At 37.7% G+C, this 24,534-nt stretch overlaps 2 protein-coding genes across 3 annotated transcripts; both read right to left on the bottom strand.

The window, feature by feature from the left end:
• Positions 1-520: 520 nt before the first annotated feature.
• Positions 521-12,271, bottom strand: LOC138208700 (C-type mannose receptor 2-like). The gene is made up of 15 exons (XM_069166775.1): positions 12,185-12,271; positions 11,738-11,880; positions 11,035-11,106; positions 10,501-10,577; positions 10,124-10,219; positions 8,980-9,072; positions 8,748-8,890; positions 8,497-8,597; positions 6,958-7,103; positions 4,419-4,529; positions 3,762-3,851; positions 3,055-3,138; positions 2,308-2,450; positions 2,062-2,162; positions 521-1,466 (listed from the first exon to the last, which is right to left on the bottom strand). Exons 2-15 carry the CDS (start codon positions 11,776-11,778, stop codon positions 1,319-1,321), a joined length of 1,446 nt encoding a protein of 481 aa, XP_069022876.1. The 5' UTR covers positions 11,779-11,880; positions 12,185-12,271; the 3' UTR covers positions 521-1,318.
• Positions 12,272-15,674: 3,403 nt separating this feature from the next.
• On the bottom strand, positions 15,675-21,290 carry LOC138209416 (CD209 antigen-like protein C). Of its 2 annotated transcripts, XM_069167990.1 has the most exons (8): positions 21,199-21,290; positions 20,438-20,509; positions 19,904-19,980; positions 19,527-19,622; positions 18,382-18,474; positions 18,150-18,292; positions 17,899-17,999; positions 15,675-16,505 (listed from the first exon to the last, which is right to left on the bottom strand). In XM_069167990.1, the coding sequence occupies exons 3-8, from the start codon at positions 19,944-19,946 to the stop codon at positions 16,358-16,360; spliced, it is 624 nt and encodes a 207-aa protein (XP_069024091.1). In that variant the 5' UTR covers positions 19,947-19,980; positions 20,438-20,509; positions 21,199-21,290; the 3' UTR covers positions 15,675-16,357. The 2 variants fall into 2 exon arrangements, with proteins under 2 accessions (XP_069024091.1, XP_069024092.1); XM_069167991.1 differs by lacking the exons at positions 20,438-20,509; positions 21,199-21,290 and adding an exon at positions 20,075-20,133.
• Between the last annotated feature and the right edge of the window lie 3,244 nt (positions 21,291-24,534).

Genomic DNA, 24,534 nt, shown 5'->3' with positions numbered 1-24,534 from the left:
GTTTGAATGCAACTTTTGGAGTGTGAGGTGACAGCCCTCGTCTGACCCTTCTTGCATGTTATTGCCCTTTTCTCCTTCCCAGGTAGGATCCAACAACAGCGTATTCAGCAACTTCAGACTCAAGCAGCTTCCAATAAGCTCTCGCAGCATTCACGCAGAATTTTCTTCAGGAAATGCGTATTCTAGTTATTCTTTTTGTCCATTATTCAACACCATAAGTGAGGGAAATTGTGACCATATTTCACATTTATGACAGCTATGGAATTGACGCCACTACTCCAGAATGTCCATCTAGAAATAGTGGTGTTTGTGTACATATAACTTTTTTGCAGCAACATCTGTACGTTTGCAGTAGGTTGGGACGGATATGCCCATAAACTACAACTTGAGTGGTTAAGAGGCATACAACCATAAGTTATTTGAATATAAAGCCCCAACATTCTGTACCGTTTCACAAAATCATTAATAGTACCTCAGAGATATACACAATGTATTATACACGTTATAGGTTGATGGCAGTTTTCATTTAATCAGCACAACAAGCCACTTTTTTATATTGCAGCAATCCATGGGTTTGTAGTTTGACTTTGTGTCAAACATTTCTCCTCCTTTCTTTTGATACTATGACAAACATCTCAGTCACATCACATCAACACAGTTTCATTGTTAAATGTTAACTATTAGAACTTAAGGAAAGGTCAATAAATTAGTCATCAGTTTGTTTTACTGTTCTGAATGAAAGACATTGATAAGGTTTCTTGCGATTCTGTTACTGTCACGGTGGTTTAATATTCAAATGAAAACATTGGTACAACCTATAGTTTATTCTGTGCAGGGCTTTCACTTTTCAGTAACACTGTACAGTGTAATTATTCAGTCTAATAAAGTCTTGCAGTAGCAGTGTTCACCTGCTTACACTGTAAGCTCAAACATGCTCACATATTTAAAGCAACAGAACCACAAAACAGCCCTCCAGTAATTATTTAAGCAATATTACACGAGAGGGAGTGCTTTAATGTGATTACTTGTACGACAGGTCCGTGAGCATCACTAAAGTGTAATATTGTGATTATACAACAACAAATATGTAAATAAAATATGGTATCAAAGTGTATATATATATTGTGGGGCAATTCACTCTCAAAATACAAAACTTTTTGTTAGTGTGATCTCCGTTTCCATGGCAATACATGTGGTATTAACAACTGGAAAACAATCAGTCACGTCAGTAGAAGCGAATGAACATTAAATGGGAATTTCTACATTCAGACTGAACATGGAGGGCATTTCAGCTTTAAAGCATTTAATATGTGCTGATTTAAAGAGACACTTTCTTTTCACACATCCAGAAGTTTGGATCTGCGCATGGTATGTCATTCCAGCTGTTTTCCATATCATGGAACTTAATTTCGACACAGTCTTCATTTTTGTCTTCATAACTGTTGGGCTCCCCGTGGCCCCAGTAGCTGAAACCCAATGAAAAAAAATAAAGATCTTTTAATAAAGATTATGACCAAAGAAGCATTTATTGGACAGCAACTTCCAACAATGTAGTTTGGTTGTAAAAGTGAAATGCTCCATTTAATTCATTGCATCGCTTAAAGGAGCAGTGTGTAGGGTTTAGTGGCATCTCATGGTGAGGTTGCAGATTATATCCAGCTGTACACCCCTGGACCCACCCTAACTTCTAAGCTGGTAAGAGAATCTATGAGGGCTGCAAAACATGCACAAAATGCAAAAAGTCCTCTCTAAAGACAGTGTTTAGTTTGTCTTTGTGGGCTACATGAGAAACATAGTAGTGAAATGTAGCGCGCTCCGTGGCAGAGGACCTGCTCCCTATGAAGATATGATGGGCTCATTCAAAGGTAACGAAAACAATGATTCTTAGTTTCAGGTGTTCATACACTAATGAAAACATAATTTTGAATATTTCATTTCCACCAATAGATCACCCTAAATCCCAAACACTGGTCCTTTAATCTGCCATAAAAACATATAATAAGTGTTAAGACCTTTGGTTTCAGGATGGATTAAAGTTGAATAAAAGAATAATGTGTAAACCTTTTGGTCAGTGGAGTCCCATCCACCCATTTCCACTCTCCTTCTACTGCTTGGTCAGTCAGTCCAATCCACATGATCTTGTGAAATTTTCTTGTAAAGTCCTTAAAGAGAAAACCAATAATCAACAAATGTTGCATTCATTAACTTTTGCACTCTTTTTTTTAATAATATTACACACACACACACACACACACACACACACACACACACACACACACACACACACACACACACACACACACACACCTGTTCCTCTTTGGTCTTGATAACCACCAGGTCTGCACCATTCTTCAGACAGTCCTCTCTACTCTCTTGCCAGGATTTCTTGATAGAAGAAATATAATAGAAACTAGGACGGAAATACACCCATCCTTGTTGAAAAAGCTGATCTGTTTTGGGGAAAAAAGACATCATAACTCAGAAATGATTGAATAAATTAACATGTACAATTTCCATGATCCTTTTCATTTTGAAACAGCCATCCTAATTTCAGCGGGGTACTGTGTATGCACTGCAGCTTAATTACACAGCATGCAGGTGCAGATGCGGCCAAAACAATAAGCAAGGAAAGTGGGACATTTTTGAGATCAGAGAGAAATAGGTTTGAGGTCACTTCAGTTGGTAGCGTTTGTGGTTAAAGGAAATAAATGTACTTGCTCCCAAAAATAAGGTGAAATAGCCAGACTTGGTTACCTAGTTAGCAGACTGTGTTGAATGTTAAAAACAGCTGCTCATCAAAATGTGTAGACATACAGAGTAAACATGATGTTGACCTCCTGAGCTCCATTTTGTCACTGTGTTGGTTTAGAAGAATGATGATGATGATGTTGTTTGCAACCTGACAACAGAAATGGAGTACATTTTCCAAGGGCCGCTACACTGCCTGTTTGTGAACACCATCAATTAGGAATTTGGATGTTCCCAAATGGGAATTTTACACAAATTACAGCTGCCTAAAAGCACAATCATGACGAGTTTCACCATCATACTTACCAGTCAGCTTTCTCAGCTCATCTGTCTCCCCTGTCACATTTTTACAAATGTTCTCAATACCTGATGTCTCACTGTCAGGACGGTCTGAAAAAAAACAATGATTTGAGAAGGTTTATTGTTACATCATTTAAACAAAGTCTAAAGTGACCTAATGTATTGTAATGTGCACAGAAATATAAGTAAGTTCACAGGTGGAAAGTTGTTACTTCAGGAAGGAGTAACAGGAAGCATGAGCTAAACTGGAAAATCCCAGTCTCGAGGCTTCCTTGAGATTGCATGTTCATAATAATTGGTTGAAATTGAGGTCACATATAACCTTTGACTTTTGAGCCCCAAAATCGAATTAGTTAACCCCTAATTGGGACCAAGTTAATATTTGTGCCAAGTTTAAAGAAATTCTTTCAAGGTGTAATTGAGATCACAAGAGTTCACGAGAATGGGATGAACAGACATGCGTACAGACGGACAACCCTCCGGCTCTGCATATGGCTGGTGAAATATCACCAGGTTGTCATTAATCAAATGATCCACACACGGATGAAAAACAATTAGAAATCCCTCATAGAAAGCAACTGTCTATTTTAACGCTGTAGTAATTTAATTTCGTGGCCAGGTCAACTTTCTGGTCCAATTAAGTTTTACATAAAGTTTCCAAGAGGTCTTTGAAGAGACTGGGCAAAGTAGAGACACAATGAAAAGCCACTAACAGAGAGCGAGACGCAGGGAAATGTTGAGAGCAGCTTGGAGGATACACAGGAGTCCAAAGCTCACGGCAACCAGTTGATACAGTTTTCTTCCTGAATGCAGAAATCACAAAGACATGAACACAAAATAATTCTTCAGCATCTTCTTAAGAAGCAGGTTTACAGAGTTTTCTGGGTAACTTTGCTCAGTAACATGTGAAACAACCTATAAAGATAAATAAATATATACACAGAAATATTTTGAGGTTTATTCAGCCAAGTTATCCAGATATTGTATGTCCAATACATAAAGATAAGAGAATCAACAGCATTGTAAATGATGCATAAAATAATTTGTAATGATGATACATATACAATTTGAAGAAAAGTTACTTTTCAGAACTTACTTTTTCCTCCATAAACTACTATTTAAAGTGGACAAAAGACAGCGAATGCTGCTGATTTAAAAGTACCGTAAAACAAGAACAGAGCAAACAATTGCAATGTGACAAAATAAAATGAGAATGGAAACAGACCAAAAACTGTTTCTACATTTTCACATGCGTATCATAAAATATGGGTAAATATATTCTTCTTAGTGCAAAATGACCATTCGAAATTATTATTTTTAATCTCATGAATTTAAAAGTAGGAATGGTTGCTGAAGGACTTCTGTCTTACCTGGTTCAACTTCACCGTCTTTACCAGAGCGACGACTCGCTGATGCAGTAGGTAGATTTATGTAGTCCATGGGGATCTCAGATTGCTGTCTATTGACAACTCTCACCATATTTTACCGTTTTTACTGGACAGTGACGGTGATGAATGATCATGTTATTTCAAAGAATGATTGTTGTGTAAGTCACTTCTTCTTTTACATGTTTCTCTTTGCATAAAGGAAGCACATGATTGTTCTTCCGTTTCTTGTCATTTCATCTTTTTTAAAATAAAGATTTTAACGCCAGCTCAAGCAGAACAGATTCTTATTTACCTCCAAAATGTAGATCTAATCACTTCACAGAGATCTATTGATGTGAAAATTTAGGCCTAAAAAAGACCAATTTAATCCATAACCCTGTGTCAAATATTCTCTCTACTTTAAAACCAATGCATCATTAATTCTCTTTCTTCTACTAAATTATTATCTATAAATGACAAAGAACTGAAGTCCCTCCTTTGCAAAACAGCTTTCATTCTTGATTTAATACTGCAATTACACTTAAGACCTTATTGCTTTGCTTTCTCATACCTCATAAGCCTTCATTTTGTAAACAAATACAATGTGTTTAAATAAAACAACCCTCTGCCACGGTGCATAAAAAGCAAACTTTCCCATTCTTCAAAGTTGAATTTGGAATTATGGAAAACATTTATCTAATTTTAAAGGTGCAAATTAAAAAGAAATCATTGGTCAACCATTACATTAGCCATGTGTAGTCATGAAAGGGAAACATATGGCTTTTTTTTTTTTTTTTTACTTTATAAGAAGATATTCTTTAAAAGTTGAATATAGTGAGCAGTGAGGACTTCACAGTAAAATTATTTATGTAGCCTAGATGACAGTTTGGCTGGGAAATGTTTTTTACCTCTTGCAGCTATGTGACCACAGAATCAACAATAATTCTGAAAATGTCATGTCGCAGAGCTTGAGGTCGGAAAATCTAAATTTCCAACATTGCATATAGGTCTTGGTAATCTCTGCCAAAGATAGGACCTTGTCACTGCTTTGATATAAAGCAGAAGTGAGAATACAAAAAGAAAAATAAACTTTCACGAGGTGATCAGATCATCAGAGTGATTCAGTCTGTTATCTCTTGAAGCAGGTTTTCTCTTTTTAATTTCATTTTTAGGACGTCACTTGAGATTAAAATCTTTTTCATGGGCTACCTGGCTACAACAGCACACCATCACTGTCATGGGTTGGGTTTTCCTAATTCTACTTTGTGTTCCTTGTGTCACTGTCACTCTCTACTTATGGTCCCTTGTATTTCTCTCCATAAATCATTCCCTGTCCCAATCCGCACACTCCAACATGCACCCTTGGTAAGTCTGCAGGGGTTTAGGGTTGTCTCACTGTTAAATTGTCAAGTCCATGATGGCTCTGGCATTTCGAGCCCTTTAAGCACCCTTTCCACATTTGTAGTCACACTTGTTGGATTAAAAGTCAACAGCTTTATGAAATGCCTGGTGTTCTTCTTATTAGTTTACCTGAGTTTGGACTATGCTCTCCTTTTTGTGTTTTCAATTTGAACTTTTTATTTCGACATCATTCTTGTAAGTAAAAGCTCTTTTGTTTCCCTTTTTCTTTAGGTCATTGGTGTTATTGGTGTCATTGTGTTGTATGTTTGGGTCCTTTTTCCTGCTGAAATCCTGCCAACTGCAAGTGTGACCTGGAGGACTGGAGGGTTAGGTGCTGCTCAGCCTCCACCTGAACCCAGGCACCCCCAAGACCTCAAGTCAACACGCGGAGAAGTGAAAAGCTAAATAAGGATGGACAGGGACGTGGCTTCAAGTCAAAATATAAAAATAGTTTATTTAAACAGCCATTAATATTAAAAACAGCATCAACAATCAGACAAGATACAAATCAAATTGTTAAAATTAAGGCTATTGTCTAAAATATGCTGGCTCTGGCACTTAAATGTTAAAACAGTAGTAATTATTCACATATAAAAAAAAAAGTGGCACACACACGCGCACACACACACACACACACACACACACACACACACACACACACACACACACACGGTCCTGACATTTGTACTGCTTCGAGAATGTAATCATTGTATGATGACAACAAATGAGAAAACCGCAAAGATTTATTAAGAAGATATTCAAAGCATTTATAATATATTACAGTCATCATTGTGGAACCAGAGCAATGACCCAAGTGGTATAATTGTCTGTTTTTCTGAAGCGAACCTTTCTGACTACATCCACACTACCCAGCAAATCGAAATTAATGCAGCTAATTAATCCTTTGTACTGTGGAACCATGTGACACTGCTGATACAGTGTTTGTCTCTCACACCTCTGGCTATTCAGCCATCACTCATTTTATTATTTACACCTGTGATTTTACGCTAGTGACATGGCAAAATGTCTCCCATTAAAAGGTCCAACAAGGCTACCACACCTGTTTGTGTCTATGCATGATGATGAGCCACTTCCTCTGCATCTTATCAAAGACCATTGAGGTGGGTTGAGATGATGATTTACACAGCCACCATCTTTTCACAGATCCAAACAGTTGGAATTTCACACGGTTTGTCATTCCAGCTGTTTGTATTTTCGTAGACCCTGATTTCCACACAGTTTTCATCTATTCCATGGAAGTTGTTGGGCTCCCCGGTTGTCCAATAGCTGAAACCAAACCAGAATCAGCTTTCCACAGAAAACACGAAGACACATAAGAAATTGTAGACAAATGAAGCCTCAGTCCAACATCTATAACAAATATTGTCATTGACACACTGATGTAGACCAAAATATAGTTAGGTGGCCACCAGCTGTGCAAGAAAAGTCAGATACTTTAACACATTCAGTGCAAGGTATGAAATTTTTAAAATGGAGGGTATCCTCCTATTGCAGTATTGGGCTGTAACACATGACCTGGTAATGTGCATCATTGGTAACCTACACGTTATTAAAAACATGGATGCTTTACAGCCATATTCAGTCTGGCAAGGCACAAAATCTACACAGTTCAAGTTGGAAATCCAAGATACTCCAATTCGACAGAATGTGAAATATGTTTACAATTTTAGCTTTTGTTGCCCCCTTGTTGAGTTATGGCATTAAATAATGGTCAGGAAAGTGTTTTTGCAGAACATTATGATGTCACAATGAAGCTGACCTTTGACCTTTTGGATGTAAAATGCTATCACTTTAGATTTTGTCACAATTATCACATTAATTTTTGAGTTATGGTCACACTTGTGTTTTGTGATGTCATTTGTGATGAAAAATCATCACAAATGACCAACATCTAATCAAATCATTCATGAGTCCAAGTGAACATTTGTGCTAAATGTGAGGAAATTCTTTTAAGGTGTTCCTGAGCTATCACATTCAAGGTAATGGGACAGACATGAGGTCACTGTGACCTTGACCTTTGATCTATGCTCACCTAAATCTAACCACATCACACACTTGGGGTGAATGTTTGTGCCAACTTTGAAGAAACTCCCTCACAAACCACAAACAAACAGCCCGAAAACATAATGCCTGCAGCTGCAAGTGTTAAATCTGTAAACTAAACTGAGCTGACACAGAATAGTCATCGTCACTGACCCCATCACTGGCTTTCTTTTTGCATGCCGCTCCCATTAATTTTGATTGACAGCAATGTTGTGAGTTAAGCTGTGAGATACACACTGACAAACATTTCTTTTAATGGCCTATTTTGTACTGAACTCAATCCAACAACACAATAAACTTGCCATTACCAAAGACAATGACCAGAGCGCTGAGGGTGACGGAGTTACAAACATCAAACACTGACTTCATGAAAACTGAAGTTCAACATTGATAAATAGAACAACTTAATTTGGAAAATGATGAGCAAACTGCAGAGTCAGTCATTCGCATGTTTGAATATCATTTTGAATGAGCAAGGTGATTTGTAATTTTCACCTCTACAGTAAGAGCATGAACACAAAGTGATGCCACTGATGACTGTAGAACACTGTTTGATTCAATAATGCTGTAATATAGAAATACTGATAAAGGGAAACTAAAAATGTAATACATGTACCTTGTTTCCAGCAAAGTCCCGTCCACCCATTTCCATATCCCTTCTTTCTCTGTGTCAGTCAATCCGATCCATGCGAGTCTTTTGAACTGTCTCATGAAGTCCTTATTAACAGTAAGATAAATAAACAACGATAAATATCACTAACACCAATTTCCTTCTACCCTCTCAACTCACTGACTTTGCACTGATTTTTTGATGTTCCACTTTGCCCCTCGTGTCACTGACAGACCAGATTTCACTCTGATACACACCTGTTCTTCTTTGCTGTTGATGATCACCAGGTCTGCACCTCTTTGCAGACAGTCGGCTCTGCTCTCCTGCCAGGATTTGGTAACAGGAGAAATGTAGTAGAAACTGTGGTTGAAATACATCCATCCTTGTTTGGAATAGTGATCTGTTCAGGATAACAAAATGTAAACTTTTAACAACCATTTGATAATAATAATCTAACATGAAAGTTTACATTTTTAGCATCCCACTCACCAAAAACATTCAGCTTCCTCTTCAATGTTTCCACCTCTTCAGTTAAGTTTTTATTTGTCGCCTCAAAATCCAGTGTCCTTGCATCACGAATGTCTGAGAGCAGAACATTTTTTACACGTTCCCTTTGTTAGTTAGATGTACATTTAGATTTAGATTTTATTAATCCCACAGTGGGGAAATTCAGTCATCACAGCACTATAGAAAAAACAAAAGGTGCACTAAATATTGAAAAAAATTACAAATAAGTATAAGATAAAAGAAATAAGACAGATCGAAAATAATTATTTTAGAAAAAAACAATAGCAATGAATAAATACACACACACACACACACACACACACACACACACACACACATACACACACACACACACACACACACACACACACACACACACACACACAAACTATATGCACAAAAAAAAAAACCAAATTAAATTAAATTCAAATAAATACAGTTTGGGATGAATGGAAAAAAGTGTCAGGTGCTATGAAATGAAATGAACAGTGCAATGTTATTATAGGGTGGTGTTGAAAAGTCTGATAGCCATCGGAACAAACGACCTGCGGTAGCGCTCCTTCCTGCACTGAGGGTGCAGCAGTCTGCCGCTGAACGAGCTGCTTAAAGCTCCTACAGTATCATGGAGGGGGTGAGAGGTGTTGTCCATGATCGATGTCAGCTTGGCTAACATCCTCCTCTCACCCACCTCCTCTACGGAGTACAGAGGACTTTCTGGGACAGAGCTGGCACTTTTGACCAGCTTGTTCAGTCTTCTGCTGTCCCTCTCTGTACATGCACAGCGACAGCAAACCACTACATAAAAGATGGCCGCCGCCACCACCACAGTGTCGTAGAATATCCTCAGCAGAGTCCTGCAGACTCCGAAGGACCTCAGTCTTCTCAGCAGATGGAGTTGACTCTGGCCATTCTTGTATAAAACTAAGGTCTTGACCTTACTATGTGAAGTGCCCCGAGACAACATGTTATTTTTTGGCGCAAAAGAAAAAAAAGAAAAATTCATTAATTGTAATAATTGAAAGTGCAATGGTAGCCCTTTCAAACATCTGCAGTAATATCTTTCAGATGGCAAGTTTCAATCGCAGTTTACAGGATGCACAAGGAGAGAAAATGTAAGAAGACTCACAGAGAGCCAGATGCAGGGAAATGTTGACAGCAGCTTGGAGAATACACAGGAGTCCAACGCTCACACCAACCAGTATGTAGAGTTCCCTCCCTACGTCTGCATACAAACACAAAATGAATTTTAGTATTAAGCATCCACATCTGATAATATATTTCTTTGAATCAGGAAACTGTCAAACCATTTTTATTTCACTGTCTTGAGGATTAAACAAAAACAGACCTCAGTTGTTTCTAGATTATGGTATTTTGTGAAGCAAAACTCGACACCTGACAAAAACAATGGCCACCAGCGTGTGTTGTCCATTGCAAACTACTCAATACTCTGAGCCCAAATAAAAAAATATATAAAGATAGCATGGAAATGCAGTGGTTACTTACTCCTGGCTGAAGCGTCAGGTAGGTTTTTGCAGTCCTTCGTCATCTTAGATTGTTGTTTGAGGACAAATATTTTTTTCCTACTTGAGAACAACAAAAGCCTGTAATTATGTAAAGAAGAACTGAATTGGCAAACTACTTCTCCTTTTCTTTTTCTCACACTAATCTGTTTACCAAAGAAATATTTCTCTTTTCCTCCCGATACAGCAACTTTGTCACCCACACATTTTTCTCTTCACTTCAACTCTGTCAATGTACATGTGGCTGTCCTCGGAACTTAAAGTGTTCAACAGAAATAAAGACTAAAACAAGCTACATATAGGAAAAAATATATTAACAGGCAGAAAACAAGACAACAATCGCAAAACAGTTTTACAGGAAATATAGTGATGGTGGGTTACACAACACATGCAAATGAGAGCAGATAACAGATGAGCAGTTGAGACAAGCCTGCTGGCTTGATCAGGCCAGAGAGAGACAGGAGTTAACTTGATGAAAGGAATGATTACTCAAAAACATACGACACGCAGGATATACCTCTGGAAGGTGATTAGTGAGATGAAGAGCAGCTGTGACAACCACCTGCAGGAGTCATCCACTCGGACGAATCTGGAGAGAAGACATCGACATCCAATGACACACACACACACACACACACACACACACACACTAAAAACATAGATAGGGGAGAAGACAGAACAAGCAATGGGGAGCAAAAGGGAAAAGCATGTGGAAAAAAACAGGGTCCTGACATTTATACTGCTTAGCGAATGTAATAATTGTATGATGACAACAAATGAGAAAACCGCATAGATTTATTAAGAAGATATTCAAAGCATTTATAATGTATTACAGTCATCATTGTGGAACCAGAGCAATGACCCAGAGTGGTGTAATTGTCTCTTTTTCTGAAGCTAACCTTTCTGACTGCATCCACACTACCCAGCAAATCTAAAAAATGTGTTCACACCTGAAAATGATGTTCATGTCCACATTAGCATATTTAGGTTGATTTTGTGAAGATCTACCACAATGAAATGCTCACAAAACAGAAACGTGGTGACATTGCTTCTTTTGGTTAGCTGCAAGTTATTGCCCTGTTTTGTCTGTATTATCTGCTCGGTTGAAAGACAGTTATGGACAAAATCTCTTTTCGCAGATCCAGAAAAGTGAAGAAGAACAGCTTTCATCATTCCACACACACACACACACACACACACACACACACACACACACACACCTGTTCCTCTTTGGTCTTGATAACCACCAGGTCTGCACCATTCTTCAGACAGTCCTCTCTACTCTCTTGCCAGGATTTCTTGATAGAAGAAATATAATAGAAACTAGGACGGAAATACACCCATCCTTGTTGAAAAAGCTGATCTGTTTTGGGGAAAAAAGACATCATAACTCAGAAATGATTGAATAAATTAACATGTACAATTTCCATGATCCTTTTCATTTTGAAACAGCCATCCTAATTTCAGCGGGGTACTGTGTATGCACTGCAGCTTAATTACACAGCATGCAGGTGCAGATGCGGCCAAAACAATAAGCAAGGAAAGTGGGACATTTTTGAGATCAGAGAGAAATAGGTTTGAGGTCACTTCAGTAGATAGCGTTTGTGGTTAAAGGAAATAAATGTACTTGCTCCCAAAAATAAGGTGAAATAGCCAGACTTGGTTACCTAGTTAGCAGACTGTGTTGAATGTTAAAAACAGCTGCTCATCAAAATGTGTAGACATACAGAGTAAACATGATGTTGACCTCCTGAGCTCCATTTTGTCACTGTGTTGGTTTAGAAGAATGATGATGATGATGTTGTTTGCAACCTGACAACAGAAATGGAGTACATTTTCCAAGGGCCGCTACACTGCCTGTTTGTGAACACCATCAATTAGGAATTTGGATGTTCCCAAATGGGAATTTTACACAAATTACAGCTGCCTAAAAGCACAATCATGACGAGTTTCACCATCATACTTACCAGTCAGCTTTCTCAGCTCATCTGTCTCCCCTGTCACATTTTTACAAATGTTCTCAATACCTGATGTCTTACTGTCAGGACGGTCTGAAAAAAAACAATGATTTGAGAAGGTTTATTGTTACATCATTTAAACAAAGTCTAAAGTGACCTAATGTATTGTAATGTGCACAGAAATATAAGTAAGTTCACAGGTGGAAAGTTGTTACTTCAGGAAGGAGTAACAGGAAGCATGAGCTAAACTGGAAAATCCCAGTCTCGAGGCTTCCTTGAGATTGCATGTTCATAATAATTGGTTGAAATTGAGGTCACATATAACCTTTGACTTTTGAGCCCCAAAATCGAATTAGTTAACCCCTAATTGGGACCAAGTTAATATTTGTGCCAAGTTTAAAGAAATTCTTTCAAGGTGTAATTGAGATCACAAGAGTTCACGAGAATGGGATGAACAGACATGCGTACAGACGGACAACCCTCCGGCTCTGCATATGGCTGGTGAAATATCACCAGGTTGTCATTAATCAAATGATCCACACACGGATGAAAAACAATTAGAAATCCCTCATAGAAAGCAACTGTCTATTTTAACGCTGTAGTAATTTAATTTCGTGGCCAGGTCAACTTTCTGGTCCAATTAAGTTTTACATAAAGTTTCCAAGAGGTCTTTGAAGAGACTGGGCAAAGTAGAGACACAATGAAAAGCCACTAACAGAGAGCGAGACGCAGGGAAATGTTGAGAGCAGCTTGGAGGATACACAGGAGTCCAAAGCTCACGGCAACCAGTTGATACAGTTTTCTTCCTGAATGCAGAAATCACAAAGACATGAACACAAAATAATTCTTCAGCATCTTCTTAAGAAGCAGGTTTACAGAGTTTTCTGGGTAACTTTGCTCAGTAACATGTGAAACAACCTATAAAGATAAATAAATATATACACAGAAATATTTTGAGGTTTATTCAGCCAAGTTATCCAGATATTGTATGTCCAATACATAAAGATAAGAGAATCAACAGCATTGTAAATGATGCATAAAATAATTTGTAATGATGATACATATACAATTTGAAGAAAAGTTACTTTTCAGAACTTACTTTTTCCTCCATAAACTACTATTTAAAGTGGACAAAAGACAGCGAATGCTGCTGATTTAAAAGTACCGTAAAACAAGAACAGAGCAAACAATTGCAATGTGACAAAATAAAATGAGAATGGAAACAGACCAAAAACTGTTTCTACATTTTCACATGCGTATCATAAAATATGGGTAAATATATTCTTCTTAGTGCAAAATGACCATTCGAAATTATTATTTTTAATCTCATGAATTTAAAAGTAGGAATGGTTGCTGAAGGACTTCTGTCTTACCTGGTTCAACTTCACCGTCTTTACCAGAGCGACGACTCGCTGATGCAGTAGGTAGATTTATGTAGTCCATGGGGATCTCAGATTGCTGTCTATTGACAACTCTCACCATATTTTACCGTTTTTACTGGACAGTGACGGTGATGAATGATCATGTTATTTCAAAGAATGATTGTTGTGTAAGTCACTTCTTCTTTTACATGTTTCTCTTTGCATAAAGGAAGCACATGATTGTTCTTCCGTTTCTTGTCATTTCATCTTTTTTAAAATAAAGATTTTAACGCCAGCTCAAGCAGAACAGATTCTTATTTACCTCCAAAATGTAGATCTAATCACTTCACAGAGATCTATTGATGTGAAAATTTAGGCCTAAAAAAGACCAATTTAATCCATAACCCTGTGTCAAATATTCTCTCTACTTTAAAACCAATGCATCATTAATTCTCTTTCTTCTACTAAATTATTATCTATAAATGACAAAGAACTGAAGTCCCTCCTTTGCAAAACAGCTTTCATTCTTGATTTAATACTGCAATTACACTTAAGACCTTATTGCTTTGCTTTCTCATACCTCATAAGCCTTCATTTTGTAAACAAATACAATGTGTTTAAATAAAACAACCCTCTGCCACGGTGCATAAAAAGCAAACTTTCCCATTCTTCAAAGTTGAATTTGGAATTATGGAAAACATTTATCTAATTTTAAAGGTGCAAATTAAAAAGAAATCATTGGTCAACCATTACATTAGCCATGTGTAGTCATGAAAGGGAAACATATGGCTTTTTTTTTTTTTTTTTACTTTATAAGAAGATATTCTTTAAAAGTTGAATATAGTGAGCAGTGAGGACTTCACAGTAAAATTATTTATGTAGCCTAGATGACAGTTTGGCTGGGAAATGTTTTTTACCTCTTGCAGCTATGTGACCACAGAATCAACAATAATTCTGAAAATGTCATGTCGCAGAGCTTGAGGTCGGAAAATCTAAATTTCCAACATTGCATATAGGTCTTGGTAATCTCTGCCAAAGATAGGACCTTGTCACTGCTTTGATATAAAGCAGAAGTGAGAATACAAAAAGAAAAATAAACTTTCACGAGGTGATCAGATCATCAGAGTGATTCAGTCTGTTATCTCTTGAAGCAGGTTTTCTCTTTTTAATTTCATTTTTAGGACGTCACTTGAGATTAAAATCTTTTTCATGGGCTACCTGGCTACAACAGCACACCATCACTGTCATGGGTTGGGTTTTCCTAATTCTACTTTGTGTTCCTTGTGTCACTGTCACTCTCTACTTATGGTCCCTTGTATTTCTCTCCATAAATCATTCCCTGTCCCAATCCGCACACTCCAACATGCACCCTTGGTAAGTCTGCAGGGGTTTAGGGTTGTCTCACTGTTAAATTGTCAAGTCCATGATGGCTCTGGCATTTCGAGCCCTTTAAGCACCCTTTCCACATTTGTAGTCACACTTGTTGGATTAAAAGTCAACAGCTTTATGAAATGCCTGGTGTTCTTCTTATTAGTTTACCTGAGTTTGGACTATGCTCTCCTTTTTGTGTTTTCAATTTGAACTTTTTATTTCGACATCATTCTTGTAAGTAAAAGCTCTTTTGTTTCCCTTTTTCTTTAGGTCATTGGTGTTATTGGTGTCATTGTGTTGTATGTTTGGGTCCTTTTTCCTGCTGAAATCCTGCCAACTGCAAGTGTGACCTGGAGGACTGGAGGGTTAGGTGCTGCTCAGCCTCCACCTGAACCCAGGCACCCCCAAGACCTCAAGTCAACACGCGGAGAAGTGTAAAGCTAAATAAGGATGGACAGGGACGTGGCTTCAAGTCAAAATATAAAAATAGTTTATTTAAACAGCCATTAATATTAAAAACAGCATCAACAATCAGACAAGATACAAATCAAATTGTTAAAATTAAGGCTATTGTCTAAAATATGCTGGCTCTGGCACTTAAATGTTAAAACAGTAGTAATTATTCACATATTAAAAAAAAAGTAGCACACACACACGCACACACACACACACACACACACACGGTCCTGACATTTATACTGCTTCGAGAATGTAATCATTGTATGATGACAACAAATGAGAAAACCGCAAAGATTTATTAAGAAGATATTCAAAGCATTTATAATATATTACAGTCATCATTGTGGAACCAGAGCAATGACCCAAGTGGTATAATTGTCTGTTTTTCTGAAGCGAACCTTTCTGACTACATCCACACTACCCAGCAAATCGAAATTAATGCAGCTAATTAATCCTTTGTACTGTGGAACCATGTGACACTGCTGATACAGTGTTTGTCTCTCACACCTCTGGCTATTCAGCCATCACTCATTTTATTATTTACACCTGTGATTTTACTCTGGTGACATGGCAAAATGTCTCCCATTAAAAGGTCCAACAAGGCTACCACACTTGTTTGTGTCTATGCATGATGATGAGCCACTTCCTCTGCATCTTATCAAAGACCATTGAGGTGGGTTGAGATGATGATTTACACAGCCACCATCTTTTCACAGATCCAAGCAGTTGGAATTTCACACGGTTTGTCATTCCAGTTGTTTGTATTTTCGTAGAGCCTGATTTCCACACAGTTTTCATCTATTCCATGGAAGTTGTTGGGCTCCCCGGTTGTCCAATAGCTGAAACCAAACCAGAATCAGCTTTCCACAGAAAACACGAAGACACATAAGAAATTGTAGACAAATGAAGCCTCAGTCCAACATCTATAACAAATATTGTCATTGACACACTGATGTAGACCAAAATATAGTTAGGTGGCCACCAGCTGTGCAAGAAAAGTCAGATACTTTAACACATTCAGTGCAAGGTATGAACTTTTTAAAATGGAGGGTATCCTCCTATTGCAGTATTGGGCTGTAACACATGACCTGGTAATGTGCATCATTGGTAACCTACACGTTATTAAAAACATGGATGCTTTACAGCCATATTCAGTCTGGCAAGGCACAAAATCTACACAGTTCAAGTTGGAAATCCAAGATACTCCAATTCGACAGAATGTGAAATATGTTTACAATTTTAGCTTTTGTTGCCCCCTTGTTGAGTTATGGCATTAAATAATGGTCAGGAAAGTGTTTTTGCAGAACATTATGATGTCACAATGAAGCTGACCTTTGACCTTTTGGATGTAAAATGCTATCACTTTAGATTTTGTCACAATTATCACATTAATTTTTGAGTTATGGTCACACTTGTGTTTTGTGATGTCATTTGTGATGAAAAATCATCACAAATGACCAACATCTAATCAAATCATTCATGAGTCCAAGTGAACATTTGTGCTAAATGTGAGGAAATTCTTTTAAGGTGTTCCTGAGCTATCACATTCAAGGTAATGGGACAGACATGAGGTCACTGTGACCTTGACCTTTGATCTATGCCCACCTAAATCTAACCACATCACACACTTGGGGTGAATGTTTGTGCCAACTTTGAAGAAACTCCCTCACAAACCACAAACAAACAGCCCGAAAACATAATGCCTGCAGCTGCAAGTGTTAAATCTGTAAACTAAACTGAGCTGACACAGAATAGTCATCGTCACTGACCCCATCACTGGCTTTCTTTTTGCATGCCGCTCCCATTAATTTTGATTGACAGCAATGTTGTGAGTTAAGCTGTGAGATACACACTGACAAACATTTCTTTTAATGGCCTATTTTGTACTGAACTCAATCCAACAACACAATAAACTTGCCATTACCAAAGACAATGACCAGAGCGCTGAGGGTGACGGAGTTACAAACATCAAACACTGACTTCATGAAAACTGAAGTTCAACATTGATAAATAGAACAACTTAATTTGGAAAATGATGAGCAAACTGCAGAGTCAGTCATTCGCATGTTTGAATATCATTTTGAATGAGCAAGGTGATTTGTAATTTTCACCTCTACAGTAAGAGCATGAACACAAAGTGATGCCACTGATGACTGTAGAACACTGTTTGATTCAATAATGCTGTAATATAGAAATACTGATAAAGGGAAACTAAAAATGTAATACATGTACCTTGTTTCCAGCAAAGTCCCGTCCACCCATTTCCATATCCCTTCTGTCTCTGTGTCAGTCAATCCGATCCATGCGAGTCTTTTGAACTGTCTCATGAAGTCCTTGTTAACAGTAAGAGAAATAAACAATGATAAATATCACTAACACCAATTTCCTTCTACCCTCTCAACTCACTGACTTTGCACTGATTTTTTGATGTTCCACTTTGCCCCTCGTGTCACTGACAGACCAGATTTCACTCTGATACACACCTGTTCTTCTTTGCTGTTGATGATCACCAGGTCTGCACCTCTTTGCAGACAGTCGGCTCTGCTCTCCTGCCAGGATTTGGTAACAGGAGAAATGTAGTAGAAACTGTGGTTGAAATACACCCATCCTTGTTTGGAATAGTGATCTGTTCAGGATAACAAAATGTAAACTTTTAACAACCATTTGATAATAATAATCTAACATGAAAGTTTACATTTTTAGCATCCCACTCACCAAAAACATTCAGCTTCCTCTTCAATGTTTCCACCTCTTCAGTTAAGTTTTTATTTGTCGCCTCAAAATCCAGTGTCCTTGCATCACGAATGTCTGAGAGCAGAACATTTTTTACACATTCCCTTTGTTAGTTAGATGTACATTTAGATTTAGATTTTATTAATCCCACAGTGGGGAAATTCAGTCATCACAGCACTATAGAAAAAACAAAAGGTGCACTAAATATTGAAAAAAATTACAAATAAGTATAAGATAAAAGAAATAAGACAGATCGAAAATAATTATTTTAGAAAAAAACAATAGCAATGAATAAATACACACACACACACACACACACACACACACACACACACACACATACACACACACACACACACACACACACACACACACACACACACACACAAACTATATGCACAAAAAAAAAACCAAATTAAATTAAATTCAAATAAATACAGTTTGGGATGAATGGAAAAAAGTGTCAGGTGCTATGAAATGAAATGAACAGTGCAATGTTATTATAGGGTGGTGTTGAAAAGTCTGATAGCCATCGGAACAAACGACCTGCGGTAGCGCTCCTTCCTGCACTGAGGGTGCAGCAGTCTGCCGCTGAACGAGCTGCTTAAAGCTCCTACAGTATCATGGAGGGGGTGAGAGGTGTTGTCCATGATCGATGTCAGCTTGGCTAACATCCTCCTCTCACCCACCTCCTCTACGGAGTACAGAGGACTTTCTGGGACAGAGCTGGCACTTTTGACCAGCTTGTTCAGTCTTCTGCTGTCCCTCTCTGTACATGCACAGCGACAGCAAACCACTACATAAAAGATGGCCGCCGCCACCACCACAGTGTCGTAGAATATCCTCAGCAGAGTCCTGCAGACTCCAAAGGACCTCAGTCTTCTCAGCAGATGGAGTTGACTCTGGCCATTCTTGTATAAAACTAAGGTCTTGACCTTACTATGTGAAGTGCCCCGAGACAACATGTTATTTTTTGGCGCAAAAGAAAAAAAAGAAAAATTCATTAATTGTAATAATTGAAAGTGCAATGGTAGCCCTTTCAAACATCTGCAGTAATATCTTTCAGATGGCAAGTTTCAATCGCAGTTTACAGGATGCACAAGGAGAGAAAATGTAAGAAGACTCACAGAGAGCCAGATGCAGGGAAATGTTGACAGCAGCTTGGAGAATACACAGGAGTCCAACGCTCACACCAACCAGTATGTAGAGTTCCCTCCCTACGTCTGCATACAAACACAAAATGAATTTTAGTATTAAGCATCCACATCTGATAATATATTTCTTTGAATCAGGAAACTGTCAAACCATTTTTATTTCACTGTCTTGAGGATTAAACAAAAACAGACCTCAGTTGTTTCTAGATTATGGTATTTTGTGAAGCAAAACTCGACACCTGACAAAAACAATGGCCACCAGCGTGTGTTGTCCATTGCAAACTACTCAATACTCTGAGCCCAAATAAAAAAATATATAAAGATAGCATGGAAATGCAGTGGTTACTTACTCCTGGCTGAAGCGTCAGGTAGGTTTTTGCAGTCCTTCGTCATCTTAGATTGTTGTTTGAGGACAAATATTTTTTTCCTACTTGAGAACAACAAAAGCCTGTAATTATGTAAAGAAGAACTGAATTGGCAAACTACTTCTCCTTTTCTTTTTCTCACACTAATCTGTTTACCAAAGAAATATTTCTCTTTTCCTCCCGATACAGCAACTTTGTCACCCACACATTTTTCTCTTCACTTCAACTCTGTCAATGTACATGTGGCTGTCCTCGGAACTTAAAGTGTTCAACAGAAATAAAGACTAAAACAAGCTACATATAGGAAAAAATATATTAACAGGCAGAAAACAAGATAACAATCGCAAAACAGTTTTACAGGAAATATAGTGATGGTGGGTTACACAACACATGCAAATGAGAGCAGATAACAGATGAGCAGTTGAGACAAGCCTGCTGGCTTGATCAGGCCAGAGAGAGACAGGAGTTAACTTGATGAAAGGAATGATTACTCAAAAACATACGACACGCAGGATATACCTCTGGAAGGTGATTAGTGAGATGAAGAGCAGCTGTGACAACCACCTGCAGGAGTCATCCACTCGGACGAATCTGGAGAGAAGACATCGACATCCAATGACACACACACACACACACACACACACACACACTAAAAACATAGATAGGGGAGAAGACAGAACAAGCAATGGGGAGCAAAAGGGAAAAGCATGTGGAAAAAAACAGGGTCCTGACATTTATACTGCTTAGCGAATGTAATAATTGTATGATGACAACAAATGAGAAAACCGCATAGATTTATTAAGAAGATATTCAAAGCATTTATAATGTATTACAGTCATCATTGTGGAACCAGAGCAATGACCCAGAGTGGTGTAATTGTCTCTTTTTCTGAAGCTAACCTTTCTGACTGCATCCACACTACCCAGCAAATCTAAAAAATGTGTTCACACCTGAAAATGATGTTCATGTCCACATTAGCATATTTAGGTTGATTTTGTGAAGATCTACCACAATGAAATGCTCACAAAACAGAAACGTGGTGACATTGCTTCTTTTGGTTAGCTGCAAGTTATTGCCCTGTTTTGTCTGTATTATCTGCTCGGTTGAAAGACAGTTATGGACAAAATCTCTTTTCGCAGATCCAGAAAAGTGAAGAAGAACAGCTTTCATCATTCCACACACACACACACACACACACACGCACGCACGCACACACACACACACACACACACACACACACACACACACACAAACACACATCAAATGTAAATATAACCTACCATTGCTGTTGTCTCATTAGGTTTAGTAAAGGCCAGGGAACCACAGGGCTGTTTCACAAAACCTGGAGAAGAGGTTAAGCCGGGAATTTCCACATATTCGGTTTCATGAAAACACTGGCACATAAGTTACTGTCAAGATTTATTCTGTGCTGCTAGCCTGCTGCAGATCAGGTTAACAGTCAGTCTTGAATAATCCTGTGTGCAATGTGTTGACACACAATTTTTGGGATTCTTAAAAAAAGCAGACAAAAGGATTGATATGCAAACAGGGGACTAATTGTGTGTTTTTAAAATGGATGTTTCTGATATTGTGCACTGATTCACGAGTTACAGTCGTGAATCAGTTCATCAAGCTCCTACATTTTAGTTTTTATTTGTTGTGTGGGTTTTCCAATTTGCCTGTGTGTAAGTGAGTGTTGGCTATGTACCAAATTGTGGAAGTGTGTTACACAAACGTGTTACACATACATGGTTTACTTAATGCAATATATGCCATTAAGCAATTTGTTTTTACGGTCGGTTGCTGCCTGGGGGCCGTTCAACTGCAATGTTTCTTTCTGATCAATGAAGGGCCTCATTTTTGAACTGCCTCTAAAGGGGGTGATTGAAGGATGAAATCTTGGTTCATAACCAGAATCCTATATTTGGTTAAGTTTGGTAACAAAAGCTTTTAGGCTCATGTGAGAAGTTTTAATTAAATATAAACAAACAAGTTTTGTTTCAAATCACAGTAAAATTGTTCTGTATTAAAACAGAATATATTCTTTAGTTTCTAACGTTCACCAAGTGCTGAGAGAGCCTAAATATAACCACAAAAAGTTTAATAAGTCTGTAGTCTCTACAAGTAGTTTTACATTTTTGTTTATCTCTTAACAACTTTCTAAAGGGCTGTGTAAACATGCCTGATGTCAGTTAGGAGAAATTACACTGTGAAATGTCTGAATGTAAAAGGAAGAGGAGGAAGTTTTATTAAGCTCCACAAAAAGGATATTTAAAGACCTACGATTCTCTTTCAGTCATTTTCCTGTGAATTACATGTTTTGTTCGATATGATTGTTTCTTCCTTTGTTTTTAACTGTTTCTAAATCTGTTAACCATGTTGTAATGTTTCTATTTCCGCATTCTTCACAACGACCAACAGACTCAGCTGAACAGACAACAACCCTGAGCTGGATTTGTATTATTGCAGCCAGTGAGATGCAGGAGATGGAGATGACGGATTATATTAATGAGCAACCGAGACACGGGGAGAAGTGTATTCGGGATACAAATCAAGCAGGTAATAACACATATCAACTTACAAGATAGTATAATGAAATATCATAGGTTGTTATAGTTGCGCTGGTAGTATTGTCCCACAATCCTGTCACTTAAAATCTTCATATAGAAGTTAACATATTAATGCACAGCCTTACCTTAGTGTGTAGTGTGTAACCAGAAATGAATGTGTAAAAGTGTAATTGTAAGCCAGATTTCTTGGTGATGATTTGGCAAAACTGTTTCCTTCCCCATTAGACTTTTTTTTGTAGATGTCTCAATTTTAGATCTCAGCAATTAAATTGTCCGCTTCAATGTCATTACAACTGATAGAAACAAATATCCATCCATCCATTATCTATGCCTGCTTTATCCTGAACAGGATCACGGGGGGCTGGAGCCCATCCCAGCTCACTTAGGGTGAAGGCAGGGTACACCCTGGACAGGTTACCAGTCCATCACAGGGCCACATAGAGACAGACGGAAACAAAGACCATTCACACTCTCATTCACACCGAAGGGCAATTTGTAGAACCACCAATTAACCTGAGACGCATGTTCTTTTTGGATGGTGGGAGGAAGGCCAAGTACCCGGAGAGAACCCATGCAGGCACAGGGAGAACATGCAAACTCTGCACAGAAAGGCCCAGGCCCGGATTTGAACCCCGAACCCTTTTTTGCTGCGAGGTGACAATGCTAACCACTGTACCACTTTGCCACTAGAAGCAACAACAATAATAATAACAATAATAATAATAACAATAATAATAATAATAATAATAATGTTAAACCTTATTTGTATGGCACCTTTCATACAAAAAATGCAGCTAAAAAAAAACAAGAAAATTTCATGCAGTACTTTAAATTAAAAAAAAAAACAGATATAAAGGCACTTAAAAGCAAGGTAAAATGTTATTTAAAAATAAGAAACAAATTGCATAGATAAAATTAAACACAAGACAACACATTTATAAAATAAAAGAAGGTCAAAAACATTTTAAAGTTGCAGCAGTGTAGATTATTGGTGTAGAATCCAAGTTGTAATAAAATAATGCCTGTTTCATTTAAACAGGTTCACACGATAAAAGTTACATATTAAAACATGATAAAGAGCAAAAACGTATCTACCTCCCTCTTTGATACACCAATAAAACATGGCAGCCTCACAGGTCTGTGACTGTGAAGATAGACTTTTATTGTTGTTAGTTTGTGTGTGTTGATTTTACAGAGAGAAGACTCTGTCAGCTGCTTCTCCTCAGCTTTGGTGTGCTGTGTATCACACAAGCCACTCTCAATCTGTCTTTACGCCTTACTTGTGAGTATTGTTTCTTGTACATGAATATAGTATCAACAGTAAAAAAAACTAACAATATTTAGATTTTCTCTTGATTTTTTGTCAGTGTACTCAAGCAGGGAATCAAACCACTCGTGCAACACACCTCATTTTAGTGGTGAAAAACAGATGAAGGATGTGCACATGGATTGTGAGAAAAAGTGCAACAAATTACAAGAAAGATTCAACGCTTTGACCAGAGACAGAGACCTGCTTCAAAATAGAAACTCTGAACTCAACAACACAATAAAGAAAATGGAGAAGCAAATGGAGAGGCTGAAAATACAGCTGAGGGGTGAGAGAAAATTTGGTTTTAACTTCAGTTCCTCCTCTGTTCGCTTTTGTGCAACCTCCATGTATGTAGTATTTATGATGTCTTTTGTCAGATTCTTGTGGCAACAATATAACTGAGTACTACCAATATTACTGCTGCTTGGAATGTGAAAAAACATCAACTCTTGTTTACTAATGTCTTTGCTTGGTTTTTTATTGTGGGATGCTAATCGATGCTAATGTACAATTTAGAACAGAATTATGTATGTTTTAATCATTTAACATTAACAAAAAAATCACAGATTCTTCGAGGGTTTTTTCTGACACTAGAAGTCACCACAGTCAAAGGTTTTATGTAGGAAATTATTAGTTATTATTATTATTATTTTCATAGCTCTCCTTCTAGATATAAATATGGCTTTGTAATTGATAGTTGTACAGTTACACTGTCATAGTTATAGTCTGTTATGTGG

Source organism: Embiotoca jacksoni, unplaced genomic scaffold, assembly GCF_022577435.1.
Source record: "Embiotoca jacksoni isolate LCO1_2020_lvr unplaced genomic scaffold, fEmbJac1.0.p SCAF_4, whole genome shotgun sequence".
In the NCBI taxonomy this organism is placed as follows: Eukaryota; Metazoa; Chordata; class Actinopteri; family Embiotocidae; genus Embiotoca; species Embiotoca jacksoni.
This window is presented reverse-complemented; position numbering and strand designations above follow the sequence as displayed.